General features: G+C 35.3%; 1 protein-coding gene across 1 annotated transcript in view; it reads left to right on the top strand.

The window, feature by feature from the left end:
* ABI3BP (ABI family, member 3 (NESH) binding protein) overlaps positions 1–22,916 on the top strand; it is a 230,812-nt gene that overhangs the window by 85,230 nt on the left and 122,666 nt on the right. The window contains exons 5-11 of the mRNA XM_012652849.1: positions 2,497–2,678; positions 3,253–3,305; positions 11,962–12,010; positions 12,996–13,067; positions 13,672–13,764; positions 20,147–20,224; positions 22,091–22,165. Of these exons, the coding sequence (XP_012508303.1) occupies positions 2,497–2,678; positions 3,253–3,305; positions 11,962–12,010; positions 12,996–13,067; positions 13,672–13,764; positions 20,147–20,224; positions 22,091–22,165 (602 nt within the window). The remainder of the gene's footprint in view (positions 1–2,496; positions 2,679–3,252; positions 3,306–11,961; positions 12,011–12,995; positions 13,068–13,671; positions 13,765–20,146; positions 20,225–22,090; positions 22,166–22,916) is intronic.

Here is a 22,916-nt window from a genome sequence, read left to right as displayed (position 1 = left end):
ACATGAGATCATGTTGATTGGAAAGCCTCGAATCTGGCCTTTGGTAGTTCTGTTAGCAATGGGGGGCCAGGATCATGCAAGCAATTAAGTCCTCAGAAATGTATCTGCATTAGAGATACATAATTGTGGAAGCCCATCTGGTCTGATTTTAGCTTCTCAGCATTTCTCTAAGGTCCTGTAAAAGCCATGGCAGGGAAAAAAACAACAAAAATTCCATGCAGTATACTTGTCAAGAAATATATTTCATAAATCAGTGTTGATATTTTGAGTCACAGGACACAAAGGAGTTCTATTACAGTTTATTACAATTCTATAACATTTGTTTCCAGTAGCAGTTAGCGGTTTGGCTGGAACAGCCTCCACTCATCTGTCTTCTACTACTTTGGAATGGGGGATTGGAGCCCTGAAAGCAGCTTTCACTAGAAAGAAGCAAGCTAATGAATGATTCCAAGCTTTTCAGTGGTTTGTGCCTCGTAAGAAAGTAGACTGAATATACAAATGCGTCTCCTCCTCTCTCTACTTACTAAACCATAAACCCCCTGCTGACCTCATGGCATGCTTCCTGCGCACAAGGTCCCTCACTTAGAAGGGCCAAAGTTTGGTTTAATGCTTTGCTGTTGCTGTCTTAAAATTCTTAATTTTTGAAAAAGGAGTCATGTTTTCATTTTGCATTGAGCCCCACAAATTAGGTAGCCAGTCCCGGGTACTCATTTCCAGAGATTCTGGGTAGTTGTTTTTGTATCACCAAGAACTTGGCCGGGGCACTTAGGGGATGCCCAATAAATGTTTTTAGCATGAGTACGTGGGTGACTTTTAAAGCTTTAAATAAAAGCAACTAACCTGAATCTTAATCCATTTAATTTTGCTGATGTGAGGAGGGGAGAGAGGTACTCAATTTTTGAGAAAAAATTTAAGATATAAGAAGGAACCTAAAATTGTATACGCAATACCTGTTTCCATCATAACATGGCAGCTAGTATGTTATTTATTTAAAATGCTTATTTAAAAATAAAAAGCAAGTAAAGTTTATCTACTGACCCCACCTCTAATCCTATTCATCTCCCCACCTGCTCATTGGAAGACAAAGCACTAGTATAAATGGTGTATCCTTCCAGTATTATCCCTTTACAATGCCAGGAATAATTTATGACAACATATTCTGGGTACATGTCTTAATATTTATGTAAATGATATGAAACTGTATATATTCATCATTCTGCAATTTGCTGTTTTCATTCAATATTTTGTTTGTAAAAATCTATGTTGATACATGTAGCTTTAGTTCATTCATTCTCGTTACTGTATACAGAAGGAATGAAAACCCCTTCTTTTTTTTTATTTCAGCATATTATGGGGGTACAGATGTTTAGGTTACATATGTTGCCCTTGCCCCCCGCCTTGAAGTCCGAGCTTCAAGCGTGTCCATCCCCCGGATGGTGCGCATCGCACTCTTTGTGTATGCATATACCCGTCCCCTCCTCCCCCCTTCCCTCTGCCCGCCATCCAATAGATGTTTTTCTTATATGTGCACCTATGTATTGATCAGTTAATGCCAATTTGATGGTGAGTACATCCGGTGCTTGGAAACCCCCTTCTTGATCTGCTGCCACACTTACTGAGGCTGTTTAGAGCCTGAGGAGTCTTTCTTTGTATTCTGGTACTGCCACTGGTAAAAGTCATTAGATAGGTAATACTGGGCAAGGTAAGTGAATGTTTTAAAACTCAGCTTTCACATTTGTAAAATAAGACGAATAATTTATACCACTTAAGATTTTTTTTGTGTGACAATTAAATGAGATATGTAAAACCCAGAATGTCGTAAAGGTTCAAAAAATAGTGTGGGAATTATCTTACTCTGACATATATAAATCTGAATATCATGAAGCCCTAAGTGCAAATAATGTCATAGTGATCTTGAATTTGTATCAAGTTTTCTTATTGTACTCTTAGCTTTGCTATTGGTCTTAATTCTTTTTTATAACAATAAGAACATTTCGTTCCTAAAATGCAGTGCTGGATACATCTTACAGTGTGGTGTATGTGGGTTTTTTCTTTCTTTTTTTACAAAATTGAATAATATTGCCTCTAACATACTTCCCATGGGATGAAAAGGCTAAAACTCATATAATTATGTAGCTATAATATTAAGCACTTATAGAATTAAAACTATTTTCTACTTTATGTATGTATAATTGGAAAAAAATGACTAGTGTTTTCCAACTTTCATTTCACAAAGTAGCAAATAATAAACTGAGAATTCTGGAATTCTGTCAAACCATAACTATGCTGCTCTGCAGACCCCAACCTGCAATTAGAAATTAAACACCTAAGCACACATTGAGCTATTTTTTTCATGTTCCTTGTACATTTTTAAAAAATATTAACATTAAATATAATCTTCTGAGTAGATTGAAGTCTGTGATATGTTAAGAAACTTTATGTAACATTCTGAGTTTCCCTGTGATTTTAGAGCATTATATTTTGGTTGTTCAACAGATTTTATACAATTCGCTATAGAGAAAAAGACAAGGAAAAGAAATGGATTTTTCAACTTTGTCCAGCCACTGAAACAATTGTGGAAAATCTAAAGCCTGACACAGTTTATGAATTTGGAGTGAAAGACAACGTGGAAGGTGGAATTTGGAGTAAGATTTTCAATCACAAGACTATTGTTGGAAGTAAGTACCTGGAATTGTTTGTTTCAGTAAACTTTTTTGTAATTTTGTGTTATTTTTCCTAATTATCCAATTTTTAATGATTTTATTCATTGTATAATATGAAATAAGTTAATTCTTGTGCCCTAGTATTTAAGAAACTATAAAAGAGGACATTTAATAAAAGAGAATTTATTGAGTGTTGATATTTCAGAATCTTTTTATAAGTGATTTTTTACATAAGTGATAAAACAACATTTGGTGCCTGTATTGATAAGTCATTGGCCATTATAGTATTTTGAAATCAATTCCTGACCTATGACTACCAGCTGAACCAAAAAACCAATAATATGTGCAAATATTCCCAATAGAAACTGGAGCAGTAGAAGTGGATGTAAAAAGACTTTAAGGACCCTTGAGCTTTCTTCCAGTTATCTTTTCATTAACACTTCATTGGGATCAGTGTTTGAAATGATAGTAATTAAAATAATATGCCCAAGTTAGAGCACAGGTTGTAGTTGCCTTCATAATGATTAGCTAGACTTGATTTAGGAGCAAGAAGAATGAAAATAATGGCATTTTCCCTTGTTTTTATCAGGTAAAAAAGTAAATGGGAAAATCCAAAGTACCTACGACCAAGTCCACACAGTGGTATGTACCAGTGCACCAGTTTATTTTCGAGAAGTTTTTTTAAAAAAATCGTATCTGCGTTGCATTTTTATTTAAATAAGGAAATACTCATTATGAGAGACTGAAACTGGATTAACTGACTAGCTATGTGGCATTGGGTAAAGTACTTAATGTTTTAGGAATCAGTTTCTTTTTCTGAAAACTGGTGGAAGCATGATTTCAGATCATCTCTAATCTGTTTGAAACTCTAAAATTCTGAGATTCAATATAACTATTTTACTATCTCAGTATTCTGGGTATTTTCAGGTTATGCTTATTATTATCTTCTCTCTTGTAGATTGCTTTTTAATATAACATTTCAAGCCTGAAATGGTACATGCTCTCGGTACATTGCTACAGTTTAAATCTTTCCTCTCTGTTTTCTATCACTTCCTACTTAAAAGAGCCAACCCTTACATGATGAGGAAGCCACTGGTTTGGTTTGGTAACATGCCCAGCCTCTATTCAGTTCAGTTAATGTTTGTGTATTTTATGAGCCAGGCATTCCCGACCCCTAGCCCCCACTAATCTAAACATTCTCTTCTCCCTCACTTCAGCAATTTGGTCTCTCATATTCTTTTACCTTCCCCTTTTTGAAATCTGTTCTTAGCAAGCATCATGTTATTTACGTACTACCTGGTATAACTGTAAGCCATTGTCGGAGCCATCACAGAAATGTTTGCATTTCAAAGCACATAACTGATTATAAAATGAAGGACATTATGTTGCTGAGCAGACAGAGGAGGCACTTTGAAGAGATGAAGGGAGTTAGGTGCTGGCTTTGGTCCCTATGTGTTGGAAGTATCCAGCCAGGGAATTATCCTAGCGTCAGGTGAACCTGCAGCCCCTATTTATGGATGCATATTTGCTCGCTTTGGTGTGTGGGTGATGTATGTGGATGAGTCTCTTTTTATGTCAAATTAAACAGTCCACAGAATACCCCGTTGATTACGTAGCCCACTCTGGGAGAAAAAAAGCAGTATATACTTCATTAGAATTCAACACATACACAAAAAAGGAAGATTGTTTTCAGTGACAGAAAATAGTCTTGGGTAAAATAGAACTGAATGAAAATTAATCCTCATAAAGCAAATGTTGTTTATGTGGTTTGAATTGGCAGGAAAGTGTATTCATTGTGAAATTATTATCAAATAATAATTATTAGATTATTGTGATTGCTAAGTAAGTATTTTGATGTATTTCAAATCTTAACACAAGAGAGAGGATTGCAGGTAAAACTAGGTCTGGATTTTTTTCTTTTCTTTTTCTTTGTTTTATTTTATTTTATTTTTATTTATTTATTTTTGGTTGGTTGGTCAGTTTTTTGTTTTTAGGTTTTGCTGTTTTCCTAAATATTTAAAATATTTCCTAAATACGTAAAAATTTAGAAATTAAAAATGGGGAAAGAAGCACTAACAAGGTTACCTATAACAAAGCTACCTATTACAGCAATATAAAACCGTTTATAGTCTACTGTTAAAGCTTTAGGACATTTTATTTTTCTGTTTTCTAAATATGTTTTCAGTATGAAATTCATACTATTTATGAAAATTTATATCTTGCTGTTTTCACTTAGTCAAAATATGGCATAAATATATGTCATTAAATGCTCTTCATAAACATAATTTTAATTGTTTATTACATCATCTAAATACACTATCACTTACTTAATCAGTTTCCAATTCATAGGCATTTAAGTTACTTACAATTGTTTTTTAATTGTTACTTTAATAATTGTGAGTGATATTATGGTGAACACTTACAAAGCTTTGTTTGCACTCCTGATTGTTTCCTTAAAATTAGAAGGGAAATTAACAGTTTAGATTTTTAAAATTTTTAAGGCTTCCTTATATGTGTGATCAAATTTCTTTCCAGAAAGGTTGTACCAATTTACAATCTTACCAGCAATGTACCAGAGTTTCTCTTGCTATAGTACCATGATTGGCAACATTATGTATTTCCATCACTACATTTTCGGCTAATATAATAGTTTAAAATGGTTACTTTAATTTCCATTTCTGTAATTACTGATAAGGCACTACTTTATTATTTTTTTTATTTCAGCATATTATGGGGGTACAGATGTTTAGGTTACGTATGTTGCCCTTGCCCCCCCCAAGGTACTACTTTCTTGTTTATTAGCCATTTGTATTTTCCATTTAATGACATTTAGTTGGAATTCTTTGTTTATTAGGTGTTTTATGGTATTTTTATTGAAAGAATTTATAGATAAACAGTCACTCATTGTGATACCATCTAGGAACATTTTTCTCATATTTGTTATCACTTAATTTTGTTCATGCGAATTTTTGAAATAGGCAAGTCTTGAAATTTGGTTAATCAAATTATCAGACTTTTCTATTGTTGTATCTTCAATTGCATTTTATTTTAGCCCTTCCCTATCCAGAGAGAAGATAAATATTTCTTTTTAGTTTTATAAAACATTTGATTTTGTAATAATTAAACTCTAAACTATGTGGATTTTATTTTACCATGTCATATATAAGGTTCTATATTGATTAGGCTATGTATGTTTTCCAAATAATTAATCAACTGGCTTAGTACCATGTATTCAATTGTGCCACTCCCTAAGGTCCCTTTGTCTTTGTCTCTTAATTCCATCAATACTGTGTGGGAAAGGTAAACATGCTGTACCTCACAGGCAGAACAGTGGAATAGAGTTGATCTTTCAGCCTCTTCTAGAACAATCCTTATTCTTTGTTGTGAATGGTTTCCTAGGAGGCATATCTTGTATCCTACCCTCATGGCTGGCATGCACAATCTTTCATGTGACTCAATGATGTCATTTCTTTCATTCCTTCTTTTAAGCTATCATATCTCAATAATTCGTATTTCTTTTGGCAGAATATTTCATTTAGGGTGAGTTACTCAGCAAGATTGGGAAAGATGATTGATGTTTTACTCCTAGGGAATTTAATTTCTTTTTACTCATCATAAACAGCCATGATAGGAAGGGGCTAGGAAGCAACTTCCTGCGTCTGTGAACACAGAGCCAGACATTTTATCACTTCAAGCTGTGAGGCGGAGCACTCCCAATTCCAGCCAGCTCTGATGAGCTGTAGTTTAAAACTCTTGGTTATTTCCAAAGGAAAACCCAAATTCATTGAAAAGATATTTTAAGGCTTCTTTGTGAAGCTTTATTATTTCCTCTGGATAGCAAAAAAAGGAAAAAAAAAAAGTCTCATGAACTGACATCTGAGCTTTCAGGTAGTCCTGGGACATGGGGAAGTTGAAAAGGCACCACCTGGGATAAACTTTGACCGTCTGTGTGACCACACAGAATTGATTCTGAAAATTGATACATTAGTCCAAATAAAGTCTATATCCAGATATTCACCCATCTCTTCTTTGAGACTGAACTTGCAAGGCAGTATTTCAAAAGATATGAAACTAATTCCAGATGTTTTGCTTTTAGGATTTCAAGCAAAAGACACATTGAAAAATGTTTTCATTCACACAGACATGGTTACACCCTGAACCTTATAACCAAAAACTCTTTAACACCTTCCAAAAAGAGGTAAAAATGTACCGGAAAAACAATTTGAACTTTAGGCTGTCCTTTTTTTTAAAGGTAAATAATATTTAGGTTAAAAATTTGAATGTTAAATGCAGCCCCATTTTATCCTTCTGGTTGCATTATGTATTGTAATTCCTGTGTCTAGGAATATGTTCTGCGGGTAAGCCCCAGTACAGCTGTGTCAGGGACATGTAGCAGGGGTCTCTTCTGATTGCTTAGGGCCTTTGTTCTATGAGTTGTTAAATATATTCAATATCACTCCTGCCTACACTTCTGGAAAAATCAGAGAAAGGGTGTGTTCATAAACAAAACCATGATTCTTTCTACATAATATAAATTATATCACATGAGATCCATGTAATAGAGGAATAAATATACTTATCATGATACCTGTGCTGTTTTTTTCCATTTTGAGACTCTATTAATACTCTATTAACTTAATAATCTATTAATACTGTATTAACTGTTAATAATTAACTCTTTTTGTGAAGGTAAAACTTAATGTTTATGATTAGGTTTTTTTATTTAAAAAAATAAAAGAATGATAGCTAAAATTTTCATGCATTATTTCTATATTTTGAAAAATGTATTTAATTCACTAAACAAAATCAATGTTTGAAGTATATAGCACTTATTAACAGATTTTAAAATGCAAATTTACTTATTTAACCCAAATCTCCCTAGAATCAATGTTGTCCTAAAATATGACATCCATTTTTGCCCTTTTTTTCCCATCAGAGATCCACCCATATTTTAAGAAAGCCACATCTATTATCAGCAAAAAGAGAAATGGAGCCAATTTTTAAAGTGTAACAGTCGTCAGATAATGGATGTGAATAAAGAGAATTACCTTTTTGCTCCCTACCCACACTTTAAAATTCTGTACAGTAAACGTATCAGGTATCCTTCCATTCTTAGCAATACTTGTCTTTAAGCAGAAACTTGAAAAATAGGCCAACTATATTGTCAAAGACATATGTCTGATTCCTCTGCAGTTGACCAAAAATTTGAAGACTTTCAAAAGTAGGACATTCAATCCACTTTTAGATTGAATCAGTACGTTTTGTAACTTTCTTTAGAACATCCTAAAAATGAATTAAAACCAAAATCTAACATGCCCAAGTTCTCTTGAGTCACTGAAATTTGATTTTGAGCAATCCTTAGCTGCTCCCCAAATGGACAGCTCCTCTTTATCTCAGAGCCTGGAAATAAAGTTAAATCCACAATGAATATTCTGACACCACAAAAATGGCAAGTGGACAAACCTACAAAAAATAACGTTCCCGTATTATTGTTAATTTTATTAAAGCTAATTTTCAAAATAATTTCAGGAAGACGTTAGTATCACACAGGCTAAATCGCAAGTCCCTCCTTCTGTGTGGCTGCTGCTGCTGTGAGTTTTTCTAAATCAGTATAGGCTTTCCCTAACCCATCCCCAAAACATGCCAGATTTGGCGCTATGGCATTGCCCTTAGCACGTTAGCATTCTCTCCCCATTGAGCACCATCAACTACATACTTGGCCACGATGTCCCAGAAAAATGGTAAAGTGAATTCTCTCAACCAGACATCCTGCTCAAGGTATAGTCCATCCTGGGTTCTTACAGGAGAGGATATCTCAAAATGAAGAAAAAATAATACATCTTTTATAGGGCAGGAGGGAAATGTGCTTATTTCTGGTATATATAGTAAACATTTAAAACATATTTGCCAAATGAAGAGAGGGACAAGAACTGTGGAAGGAAGAAGCAATGGAGTTTTGCAGCAAAAGGCAGGGTTAGCAAGGCGCAGAGAAAAAGAGCTAAGAAAGAAAATCACTGCCAGGGTGTTGTCCAAGCACCAGCCAGAACTGCGGCAGCCTGCTGCACCATCGCCGCCAACTTCCTCGCCCTCCAGGCCCTGTGACTCCAGTACACATTAATAGATGTTCATAATAGCAAGTGTAGGAGAGCAAGGAAAGGTCAGTGGTATCTTTCTTAAAACGTTGTACATAAAACAGTTCAATCAAAATTGGGCTGTAACTGGTTAAATACTACATTTGGGGAATTATCAGAATATTTCATTTTGCAGTAAGTCCAGACGACAGACTTTTGTTTTAGAAGAAGACACAAGGAAAGGATTTCCATCGTGGATTTCTGCATGGGAATTTTAGGGTTTTTGGCAGAGACATGTTGAGTAGCAGGGCTTTTCTGATGCCCTTTAAAAACCTACCTGTAGAGAAGCAGCTATTTGCTCATTAGTCCAATCTTGGTGCGTCTTTGGATTGTGGATTAGGCAAAAGAGCAATTACAGGTCTAGAAAGAATTATGCAGCTAAATGATTTCCTTATTTTTGGCAGCACATATTGTACATATATTTTTGTCATCATCTTAACAGAACATTGGTCTGTACTTGAGTAAGAACGCAGAACAGAAACTTTGCTCTATTTATGTGGAGAGTAGAATATTTGCCGTTTTTCCTTGTTGAAAAATCGTTCAAAACAAATTGTTATTGCAAAAAAAATAAAAATTGATATAATGCAATTCCAAGGCAGTCAACACAGCAATAGGTAGGCATTTCTGCTATAATGTGTCAAGTATCTTGAAAAACTTCATATTTTGCAAAACATGCACTAAGCAACAGGACTCAGAGAAAATAGAGGACAGGCTATTCAAAAACCTTTGTAACTATAGCCGCAGCCCTAACAGAAAGAATTATTGGCACCTGGAAAGATAATGTGGCTCCTCCACCAGAGACTCCCATGGCTGGAGGTTGCCACGGCAGGTATTTAAAATTCTCCTAAATGCCAAACTCATGGAAGTAGAGAGTAGGATTGTGGGGTAGAGAGTAGAGAGTAGGGAGTAGGGGTACGGGATGGAGAGGAAATGACATGGTGGTCACAGGGTATGGAGTTTCAGTTAGGCAGGAGGAATTAGTTTTTGAGATTATTGCATGGTGGGGTGACCACAGTTACTCAGATATGTAGTTCAAAATTGCTGAAAATATGTTTCAAATGTCTCACTACAAAAACGATTGATAAGTGAGGTGATGGATATGTTAATTAGCTTGATGTAATCATTTTGCGCTGTGCGTTTACGTCAAAACATCACAATGTACCCCATAAATATATTCAATTATGAAATAAGAAATAAACATAAAAAATAATGAATGGAAAAAAAAATAAGATACAGTTTTAACAAATTTTCAGAAGTGGTAGAGGTTGTATGCTGGCAGCCCTTTTGCTGGAGCAGGGCAGGTGAGAACTTAGTGCAGGTGGAGTGGGGCTGCTCTTAAGGTGGGAGTCCAGCTCTCTCATGCGAGGGAGTGCAGTGTAGCAAGGGTGGGCCCAACTGTCTCCTCTAGGGCAAGGTCTGTGTCTAGGTGTTCATCTTTAATTTTCTTATGATAAAGCTGAGAGGGGTCCTCCTGCCAGTACAACCCCAAAGCTGAGAGGGTCCCCCTTCCCACTGAAGGTTATACTTCTGTTCCTACTATTCCTGGGAAAAATCTTGCCTAAATTACATTTATATATCAGTCCCCTGTTTATCAATAGTGTATGAGCTAAGTTGCAGCACAGAAGCACATGAGGTGGCTGAACAGACTGTCGATTAAAACAACTTTTCCCGATTATAAACGTAATTTGCCCTTGTAAGGAATTTGGCAAATATGGAAAGATACACAAAATAAAACTGATGTCAGCTTATAAGAAATAACTACCATTAAAAGAAACTATGATGTGTCTCCTTGTGGCCTTTTGTCTATACATATCTGTTATAAAATTGAGTTATACTCTGGGTGCAAAATTGTATCCTTTCTGTTTATATTCTACATAGTTTTCCATTTTATTATATAGAAGTCAAACATTTGAACTATAATTTATTTAATAAAACCTTTACCTTTGAATAATGAGGTTGTTTTAAATTGTGGTAATAAACATCCTGTATCTTTGATTAATTCCTTAGACTGGGTTGCTAAGGAGGAAATTACTGGGTCAATGGGTATAGACATTACTTTTAAAAAGTAATCAGATGATGGGAAACTTTTATTTTGTGTGGTTTCTAACCATAAGGATTTTAATACAAGAAGAAAAATAGCCAATAGTAACCTTGGTGTTGTGGCTCTTCTTTACTGTGGGCATTTCGTTTATTCAAACTATAGTGTGTTAACGAGTATCTTTTGCTCACAACCGTAAACACCTATTTGGTAAGTAGCTCACATTCAACACATCCTTGACAATGGGCAGATCTGATATGTGGAGTGCCTGTATCATGTGTACAGGTTAAACCAAGTATCAGAAAATGGATGTCCTTCTCGCCCATTCAACTCAAGTCCCCTGTATATAATCTTGCTGCCCTTCTCCTCACCTGTCCTCATGTCTGTCTTATCCCCGGCATCATGACTCTGTCTCACAGTGATTCCACTTTAAAGTCTAAACCCATCCCTAGTTCAAGCCACTCGATGACATCCAAACCTCCTATGGGACTTCTGAGGCAATGGGGTGGAGAGAGGAAGCGTAGTCCTCTGGGACATGCCCTTCCAATTCTGAGGTCCTTTGTGAATAATTATGTGCAGAATGGTTAAGAGTCCAGTCTTTAGAATAAGAAATGTCTGGATCTGAGTCCTGGCTCTCCCTTCTTGAGCAATAAATGCTTGGTGTCAGGAGTTCATGGTGACTATGGTGTCCGTAGCAACAGCAACAGCAATTGGGCACATTCAGTTGATCTTGATTGGTTTTAAAGGTTAGTATGTAACTTGGCCTATTTTTGAGAGGGAAAGTAAAGACACAATTTAGCTGGGTCACATCTCAAATGTAATGAAAATAAACTAATATTCAATACAGAGGATTTCTTTCCATTGCAGTTTCTAAGGAAACTGAACGAATCGGAGTTCTGAAGAAACTGCTTCTGTCAAACTTTTGGATATTTATGAGGGAAACCAAGTGCGTCTAATAAAATAGAGGCAGATGTGTGTCCTAAAGATCTATCCAGTAACTATTAAACCAGTGTCATGGGAAGAGACTTCATTGAAGACAAGAAAGGACTACTTCCAGTTCTCTGATTTTTTTTTTTTTTTAATATTATTAACACTGGCCCAGAAGCTGACTTTGTCTCTCTCTTTTCAGCCGGCATACATCCCAAAGAAGCTAATCCCAATAACGATCATCAAGCAAGGTAATTTGCTCTCGATATGTGCTTAGAACTATTTTTATTATACTTTTTAACTAATATAAATAAACATGGCACATATTTTCTCAAATTTTCGGACTGCTTTTCAGAAAAAGTTATTGCTAATTGTTGTTTTTCAGAAAAAGAAAACAGTACGGTCTAGTACATTAGATGTCAGTAGGTAATTTTGAGTCTTGTACCAATATGCCAAACTTTGGGCAAGTCACATTGGTCAGACGAGGGTCAAAGCAACCACAACAAGTATTAAATATTAACAAGTCAGCAAAATATGTGGAGCTTTGCTTGGGATTAAGTTATACGTGAAGTAAGCCAGTAATAGGATATTTGCAATAATGAAAATGAAAACTGTGATTTAGTGGTCATTTTAGGGGAAGTGAAGATGTCCTTCCAGGTTTCAATAATTATAATGTCTTATTTCAGTATCCAGTTGTTTTTGTTGGGGCTCCAGCTTTTCAAATTATTATAATATCTCCATTATTTCCAGAAAGTTTTTTTGGTGGAAGAGATGAGACGCTTAAAATAGTTCTTAATTTGAAGAGACTATAATGTCCCACTTATACTGTCAAAACAAAGTCAGGTAGTATTGAAAATTACCCAAAGATTCTTTGCTTTGAGAATATATGTTTTCTAATTTTTTATTACTGGGTTATTGTCTCATTTTATGCTAGTTCTGATTAATTTGGGGAAAGAGCAGGCTGCAGGGAATGGAGAGAGGAAGGAAATTGTTTGATAATTATAATGGAACACTTTAGTATAGAACAATAGCCTTTCATTACTTAAAGGAACAGGTACTAAGGTAAGATGTGTCTTCTAGTCCTTCTGTTGGCTGCACAGCCAACCCACAGAGTTGCTTTTTATTAATTGATAAAGTTAAATCAGGACTTTCTCTGTGCAGATGGCTTCACATTATTAGCTTTTTACTGCTTCCTATTTTTTTTTCCTTATCACACTGTTTTTTTGATTTCAACAGTGATTCAGAATGTTACTCACAAGGCTTCAACTAAATCCCCAGATAAGACTCCCTTTGGAGGAGCAATACTAGGTGAGTCAATCTTGAAATCCATGTCTAGATTAAGCGAATCAGGCTGTCTTTTGATGACAGGGCCTTTGTGGAGTTTCACACTGTTAGCAGGTCTGTTAAATTGATGTTGGTTCATTTCCTTTCACTGTTTAGCATCTGGCTTGTGTCCATGACAGGCAAGAAGCCAAGCAATGCTACATTTATCAGAGTGTGTTAAAGAAATAGCTCCAGCCCATGCCCAGTGGGGATGATGGCACCCGTCCTACCTGCCCACAGGATTGTCTGCAGTAATGAGAGTCTTTCTCATATTGAACTACTCTTTTAAAAATCATTGTTATTGGTAATGATGTTCTTTGTTCAGCACACATCCTAAGCAGCCATTTTATAATTTTTGAGTCTGTGGATTAAAAGTCAGAAGATTTAGTAGTTCAGTTCTAAATATTAAAAAATACTCTATTTTGAAAATATGGTCATATATTTTCCAACATTTTAAAGTCTGGGTTAAAACTGACCAAACAAAATAAGGGTGATGCCTCATAGTTTCTAGTATCTGATGTTCCAAGCTTCATTTTCTGTCATGATGCATTTTCTTCCCCTTGTCTTATTTACATCTGTTTCCTTGCAGTCCACCTTATTGTTCCCGGTCTTAACGAAACCACTGTAAAACTTCCTACATCGATAATGTTTGAGATTTCGGATGCTCTCAAGGCACAATTAGGTAAGCAGAAAAGTCCTATATTCGGACTTTGCATGACTGAGCACTGATGTTCTTAGCATGTCCAAGGAATCTTTCAAATAAGCCGTTTGAGGATCTCAAAGTAAAAAAGTAGAGGCAAGGAGGTTGGAGTTATCCATATAAATCACATTCTATAGGGCAATAGTTATTTTATATTTGCATAAAATATATTTTATATTTATATAAAATGTAAATATAAAAATATGTTTACATGCATAAAAGAAGCATGAACATTTATTAGCCAAACAATAGACATATATAGGTATAATTTCCAAATAGAGTAATTGTTCTAAATTGTACTTATTATACTATTAAGAGGTCATTAGATATTTTCAGTGAAAATTGATGTGAAGGTCAGGTCCATCAGAGTTGTTTATTTGAGGCTGATATTGCTTTTTGCTTCTAGAAAGAACTGGGTATGATTTCAGTGTTTAAAAAACATAAAACACAGTAATAATATTAATAAAGCAAAATCCACATAAAAGGGGCCCAGGGAGTAATTGTGGTGGTCATTGGGCTGAGTTAGTTGCTGCATCTCACTATCAAATTAGGCTCTGAATTGTCTCTGTCCCAGAGGATCTCCAGCTTGATCAAGGGTCAGAAGCACCCGGAGAGCTTGTGCACACACAGACTGCCAGGACCCGCCCCCAGAGTTACTGATTCAGTAGGCCTGGGGCAGGGCTTGATCATTTGCATTTCTGACAAGTTTCTAGGTGACAATGACACTGCTGGTCCAGGGACCACACTTTGAGAACCACCCGTCTAATGTCTCTGGAGAATGTCTTGGACTGTTGCTAAATATGGAAGGAAATAGCATGGAATGGTGGAAATTGAACAAGACTTTAAAATGCAGAATGTTTTCCCTGAGCTAGGCACCGGCTAAGAACTTTAGCATTTAGTATGTGATTGAATCGTCACATTGTGTGGATGAAGTAGAGAGGCCCAAGCCCCTGTTCGGCAACATACATTCAACAAACACTTACTAAGCATGCCAGAGCTGCTAGTTGCTGGGGACCGTCATGGTGACTTACCCAGACATTGTACAAGACGATTAATTCTTCCTCCCTTATTGGAGGCCCAACCTGGCCCCTTAGGAGTAGTTACTTCCTCTTTTTTAGTTGAGAGAGAGAGAAAGAGAGGAGAAATGACAAATAAGATGTATCACAAAGATTTTTTTAATTCAATAAAATACTGTAAAAGATGACAACAGGCTGGGGTCCTAAGTAGACAGACCCTTGCATTAGGCCAGGGCCTGCCTTGACCTCCCTGCTGTAAAGAGCCACGTGCACCGGCAGTCCCAATGTTGTTCGTGACAAGTAGCTGCTGGTAAAGCACAGATTCAGTAACCCATTTCCACTGTCCCCTTCCCCTCACTGGTAATTTGTTGAAAGAAAAAAAGCATCAAATCTAATGAGTTATCAAATTTTAATGTGTCTTTATTTTCTTTTTTCCAATTTTCTTCTTTGGGGAGTTGGGCCATATGGACAAGTTCAGAAGTTATGTTCACACAATGTCAAGCTACTTAATTTTTAAAAAACTGAAAAGAAATTGCTGTCTTTCCATTTGTTTTTCAAATATTCAGACACTTAGCTTTGCATAAACAGGGATCTGGATTTGCAAGTTTTTTCATTTTTTTGCTTGTTTGATGTGAGACAATCAGATTGCAAATGTTTTAAATGGTGAAATCTCAAGTTCTCCTTAGGTGTTAATTTTGAGAACCTCCTGGAAGAAGGAAGAGGAAAGCTTTATTAATAGGTAGAAGGACACTTAATTGGGGACTATTATTAGACTTACAATTTTAGAAAAATTTTCAAAACTTACAGGTTATCATCTTAATAAGATGTGAAAATGTTTGCCAATATATCTTGGTGACTTTGCACAATCCTCATATTTTTACTTTAAAATATTTATACCTGTTAGTCCTGGAGTGAGTTACCTCCAAGAAAATAGATAAATGACTCTGGATTTCATTTTCTTAATTTGTAAATCAGACTTGATCACCTCCCTTTTAGTTATAAAATCCTGTTATTCCACCTTACACATGTAAATATGGTGTAGCCAGAAAGCTCCCAAATTCCTTCAGTGAAACTGTGGTTGGAAGGGTCAAAGCTCAGAACTCTTGTGCTCACCTAGAGTTTGGGGAGAAGATTGGCAATTAGTAGAGATGTTTCCCAGACCACTGCTGTCAGTTTTGAACTGGAAAATGTGATGTTCTCTATTCCTTAGTCCTTAGCTGTAAGTGATATTTCCTAATCTTTTAAAAATTTTTTTCACAATTCCACGTGCTACCTTAATACCAATTCAACCTTTTTGCTTTCTTTAATTTAGGGAATTATAGTAGGTTTTTGTTTTGTTGTGTTTTGGTTTTGCTTTTGTTTTTCTCATATGATTCACTAAAGTTTCAGGACCGAGTATGATTTTAATAAGGAAAAAATAAATGCAAATGGTAAATACACAAATAGTAAAAACTATGCAAATAGTAAATATGTTTGATAATTTGGCTTTATGGGGAAACAACTATCTTAAATTTAACACATGGCAGTTTCTTGCACACTGAAGAGATTGATAGCCAGTATATTTGAAAATGTCTGGTAAATCCAAGGAAAACCCTACCTATCAAATATGTCATCTTAACAGACCATGTTTCCAAAAAACTACATTTAAAATTTTTTTAAAAATTTTTTATTGCATATACTTAAGGTATACAGCATGATGTTTTGATATACATAGTGAAAGTTACTATAGTTAAGCAAATTAACATATCCATCCTCTCATATAGTTACACTTTGTGTGCATGTGATAAGAGCACCAAAAATCTACTCTCAACAAATTTCCAATATACAATACAATATACAATATTATAACTCATGTTGTACCTTAGATTTCTAGATTTATTCATCTTTCACATATGTAACTTTGTAACCTTTTTCCTACATTTCCCTATTTTCTACCTCCAACCCGCTCCTCCACCTTATAGCCATTGTTTTATTCTCTATGTATTTGACTTTTTGTTTTTTTAGATTTCACATATAAGTGAGATAATTTTTCTTTCTGTGCCTAGCTTATTTGACTTAGCATAATGTCCTTTAGGTTCATGGAAATGGCAGGATCTCCTTTTGTAAGGCTGAGTAATATTCCTGTGTGTGTATATTCCACAACTTCTTTATTCATTGATCAACATTTAAGTTGTTTCTGTATCTTGGTTGTTGTGAATAATTCTACAATGAATGTGGGAGTTAACATAACCTATGAGGTGCTCATTTCATTTCTTTTTGGTATATATCCAAAAGAGGGATTGCTGGGTCTTATTGTGGTTCTACTTTTAATTTTTTGAGAAACCTCCATACTGTTTTCCATAATGGCTGACTAATTTACATTCCCACCAGTAGTGTACAAGAATTCCCTTTTCTCCATGCCTTTACCAATACTCATTACCTCTTGCCTTTTTGATAATAGCCATCCTAATAGGAGTGAGGTGGTATCTCATTGTGGTTTTAATTTTGCATTTCCCTGATAATTAGTGATCTCAAGTACCTTGTCATATACCTGTTAGCCATGTCATCTTTGCAGAAATGTCTATTCAGGTCCTTTGCCCATTTTTTAATCAGGTTATTTGGGTTGGGGGATTTTTTGATCTTTTTTTTTTTTCTATTGAATTGCATGAGTTCCTTATATATTTTGAATATGAAGCCCTTATCAGATATATGGTTTGCAAATACTTTTTGTCAATCCCTAGGCTGTCTTTTCATTTTGTTGATTGTTTCCTATGCTGTGCAAAAGCACTATTTGTCACGAAAAGAGTGTGGGCATAAATAGTCCTTTATACTATCAAGCGAGAAATAAACTTTCCTGAAGTTAATTATCACTACAATTCAGAAAAGTATTTTTTGAGGTAATAAATCCTGAAAATAACATCCCCATTCCAGCAAAGCCCATCACGGGGCATCAAGAAATGTTAATAGCTTTTGTTCTAAGAACAAATGATGTAAATAATGGAGAAATAAACAAGAAAGTTAGTATTACACACACGTCTCCAAGGGACATACAAAGGGTTTGCCAAAGTCAAGACCTAACGTGCCAGAAATTAAAGGAAACAACTGTGTTGAAAAAAGGTACAGAAGAATAAAGAGGAAAAGGGATTTCCTGGATTTTAGGCCATGTTCTGATGGCATTTTACTTTCCTATTGTCAAGCCTGCAGTTGTGCACATAATGTAGATGGATGCTCATGAGTTGATACAAGGTATCAAGAGTCCCCCATTCAAATATCTTTTCCATCTACCAATTTCTTTGATGTCTAAAATGTCATACTTGGAAATATAACATGCCTTTATAAAAAATTAGTGATATATAAATAATACAAATATCTGTTAGAAAGGTAGTTTGCCACTTTTCTTCATTAACAGCCTAAAATAGGTTAATGTGACTGCCAACTAAAAGCATGTTTTGAATATAAAAGAAGCTTAAGATTTTCAGAGCATTGCCTGTGAAAGTCTAGGATCTGGAGGTAAAAAAAAAAAAAAAAAAAAGTCCTAGATCAGCCAGAGATCACTGAGAACATAGATTATTAACAGGGAAGGAACCCTGAAAGAAGAGGATACTGCACAAAAAAATCATTAAAAGAAAACATTATCATTTTATATACTTTTTTAAAAAAAGTACCTATAGTACATGCTAAAAATAACAGGGCCAGAGCTCATAAGAAATTCATAATCTGAATGTTTTTTGCCATGCTAACAATCAGAATAGTTCTAAACAAGCGATGTAAGGAAAAAATATTGATAAAATGTAGAAATTTTAAAAATACAATTTATCATAAAATTATGCTGGATTTCTTTTTTTAGTTATTACAGAAAGAATTCCTTTTTATGCCTCACTAAATTAATTTTAACAATGACGTTAAACATTTCTGTTGTGCAAACATGCTTGCAACTTCTGAAACACACACTTGACAATTGGTAGCAAGTACACTAGCATTTGTGACACCTATTTCCAGCATTTTAAATCCCTCCTGCAAATAATCAGCTCTTTGTAGGAATCTGTTGGTCACCTTAATCAAGCGGAAATTGAAAACTGATTTGCTTCTATGAACATTGTGGAAAAGATGACTTTACATCCCTCAGAACTAAATAAATATTTTGTGCCTACGTTAACTGAAAAGCAGAAAATGGTCTTTACAAGAGTAAAGTAAACTACAGAAGACTATAAAATTTGCATGTTCAAGGAACTTTGAGAGAAACAATTATATCAGTAGTTCTCAACAGGGGGCAATTTTGTCCCGCAGGAAATATTTGGCAATGTCTGGAGATATTTTGTTTGTCACAATTGTGGGAGCACTATTGGAATACAATGAGTAGAGGACAGAAATGCTACTAACCACCCTTCAGTAGAAAGGACAGCCCCCCACAAAAAATTATCCAGCTTTAAGTGTCAATAGTGTCAAGGTTGAGAAATTCAAGTTCTATATAGCCTTAAAATTCTAAAAAATCCTGTCCGATTATATAATCAGCTCAAGTGGCATGAGCCAGGGTATCTCAAAGGTACATGAATTCTTTCATGCCACTAGACTATTGCAAAACATTACAAGCAGGTCACTGATTCAATGTGCTAACTAAATAGAGTTAATCCTAACTCTACATTTTTTTAATGGGGAATATCATAATCACTGGGAAACTCTAGTTTAAAAATGTACTTTCTTTTAAAAAGAATATCTAAATTTTAGAATGAAGTTTCCCAAATAATTCCAAAAAGAGGAAAAAAATGAAAAAAATATTCCGTTCCTTACACTGAATTCCCACAGAGACCAAAAGAGAAGATCTATGTTAACATGTGGCTCAAATAAAATTTACTGATTGTTGGTAATCTTTTTGCCATAAATATTTTTGGATAACTTAGTTTTCTATATGCGTTATTTGTGTTTTCCTAATATTTCTGTGTCATACCCTATTGCATTTTTACCATGCATAATAATGGAAATTTTCTATTCATTGATTTTAAAAAATAGCAGTACTTGAATATAAAATGCCAGGGAGCATTCACAGTACAACCTGTGCCTTCCAGAAATTCTATTTATGAATCAAAATGGCTTGGGATTATTCAAGTATTGGGTTATAATTTTTTCTTCATTCCAATGCCAATTTAGATCTTAAAAAATTAGCTAAGGTTAATAAAGAATTCTGAAGACTGTCATAAACTAGTCCCTGCTATTAATAGAAATGCACAATAAACTTGTTGACTGGCTGATGGGAAGGGATGTGAATAGATTAGATTTTTTTAGTCTGTTAGTTGATTATGTTTTGAATGAGGTATTTTTGGACACTGTATTAGGATGAAGTGAGGTAAATTGTTTGTTCTCTGACTTTTTAGCTAAGAATGAAACCTTGGCATTACCTGCTGAATCTAAAACACCAGAGGTTGAAAAAATCCCAGCACAGCCCATAACAGGTAATGAGATCACTATGTTGTTGACTTTGAGGAAAGAAAGAACATATTTTTTCAAATAGTAAATGATTTACAGCCTATATGTTTTTTCAGTGAAGAGCAAGTAGGAAATTCATTTTGATCATAAGTACAAAACAGTAGAAAGTTCTACATCTTTAATGTTTAGGAAAACAACAGATGCAAAATGAACTATTGAATCACATAGCTGATATGTAATATGGAAGCTGTATCTTTCACTCTAAATGAAAGTTGTTACCTCAACACTCTGAAATATTTTTATGCTAGAATGTAATGCCATGATTTTGGTGATTTTGGTGACATGAGACCATTTTTCACTTCTTTACTTTCACAAGTGGTCAATATAGCAAAATGTTATATATCCCTCACAAATCCATAGCTTGATATCTATGAAAATAACTTGGAATCGTTTAGAAATAAATGTCTCTGGAACACTAACAATCCTAATAGAGAGAATGTATAATAGTTCAGTAAAAATGCTTTAAAGAATACAGTAAGCATTTTCCCTATAGTTTATCACCATTACTAACATTCAGCATGTCTTCTCTGAATGAGCCACTCAAGTCCAGTCCCCAGGGGAGACATTAATCTCTGAGCTACAGAGTTTCTGCCAGAGCAATACCACCTTATCCAGGACTTGACGAAACAAATGTCTGGCAAGAATTCCCCCCAATGCACATTTAACAAAGTGACTCTAATCTAAAGTGATTTTTTTAATTTATAAAATTGCCATAACTTGAAATGTCGCTGATGTTTACTTTGTACTAAACTTTGGGCTTGTAGCTGGTCCAGAGAAGGTAAAAATTTGTGGAACAGTAAAATAATGTCAAGAAACCCATTCGAGTAGGAACATTTCCAACAGAGCAAGATGAGTATAGTCTTGTCTGAAAAAGAGGGTGAGGACCTTTCATCCCCATTTTCATGCACGTGGGGGCAGAGGTAGCTACTAAAATAATCCATTTGCATGAAATCCCTAGGTGGTTTCTGATTTCAATATACTTGATCAATACCAAGAAAAGGATAGGCATGGCCCGGTGGATAACTTCAAGTCCTTTTCTGCCTCAAAGAATCTACCCATTTTTCCCAATTATACTTTCTTCTCTTGGCACAGGGTCTGATGGGAGAGTCTACAGATTTCTTGGTTCTCTGTCAAACCCTCCTCTGAATTTTCCACTTCGGCAAACACCACAACTTATTATTCAGTGTTATTGTGTTTATTGCATGTCCTTACCCTGCAAAATTCTGGGGTTTTCTAGCTCACAATTCATTCCAGATCTCAGTGACCCTGGGTCTTATTTCTCCAAAACTATTTCCTTGAGGTTTTCATTGCCTTTAATCTAGCACTTAGGACAACACTGTGGCTGAGCACTTGAATTCTGATCATAATTTCAACTCATATTCAAGCTTTGCATATTGAGTGCAGTTTGAGAGAGAAATCTTAAAATGTAATATTCTAAGTAAACCTTTTAGCCCTGGATCATTCTTTTATTTGCCCATTTATTAATTCATTTAATAAACTATTATCAGGTACTTGGTTACTCTACCACAGGCATTCTGCTAAGCCCTGGAGATAAATATAAAGGCAAACAAAAAATTATGATTAACCTGATAAGTGTCTTATGGAGGTTGGAGTCTATAGAAAGTGGACCAGACCCAGAAAGGAAGGATTGTGGAGGAATGTCAGCTCAGGCACCTGGGACAAGCCAGAAAGTCCTTAACATTAGTAACTTGAAAAGAAATGGGCTACAAAAATACCAGTTACTAATTCTAAAGGACAACAAAATGTGTCTTAGTCTTTGGTTGCTTCATAATTTTATCTTAATTTACAAAGTTGTCTGTTTTACCTTTCAGTGACTCCTGAAACAGTTCCAAGAACCACTAAACCCACTGTGTCTAGTGCATTAGATGTTTCAGAAACAACACTGGGTAATTCTAAGAACGATTTTTTTCTTTAAAAAACAAAACAAAAACAGCAACAAACAAACTCCCAACGCTCATGGAAAAGAAAAGTAATCCTAATGTCTTAGCTTCTCTCTCTCTCCTCTCCCTCCCCCTTTCTCCTTTTCCTTCCCCCTGAAAGTGGTTAACCTTCCTATTTCTTGGACCAAATCCATTGATGAATTAACAACATGCCTGATCCTGGTGATTTGATATTCCAGGCAGATCTGGATGCTGGATGCTCACTGCATGCCCTTTTTAATCAGTCTCCCGAGTTATGTATACAGAATACCAGCCTTTTAAACCCCAAATCTTGGAGGGGTGGAGGAAACCTGGAAGTCTTGACTCTATCTTTGCTTTCTGCTCAGATTGGCTTTTGGAAGTCTTGCGCTTACTAAACTTGGGGAAAATCCCCCAAAGTGTCACGCTTTTAAATAAGAATTGCATATCACTCACATTAGCTGTTTCTTGGCACAAAAGAATCTAACTTGCTTTGTTGTTCTCTTCCCTTGATGAAGAGCAGCAGCATGTATTTTGGTCTGAACTTTGATGCTGATCGTCCCTGCTATACCACAGCCCCTTGAATGTATACCTTTGAATTTTAACAGCTATGTAACTTTTCCAGGGAAAGCCAGCTATTTCCATGAAAGGCATCCACTGCTTGGTGCACACACGAGTCTCTGTTACGAAGCACACTGTGCATGATCCTGGTTAAGCCATAACATCCAATCCTGAGTCA

This window comes from Propithecus coquereli, unplaced genomic scaffold (genome assembly GCF_000956105.1).
Source record: "Propithecus coquereli isolate 6110/MARCELLA unplaced genomic scaffold, Pcoq_1.0 Scaffold40, whole genome shotgun sequence".
Taxonomy (NCBI): Eukaryota; Metazoa; Chordata; class Mammalia; order Primates; family Indriidae; genus Propithecus; species Propithecus coquereli.
This window is presented reverse-complemented; position numbering and strand designations above follow the sequence as displayed.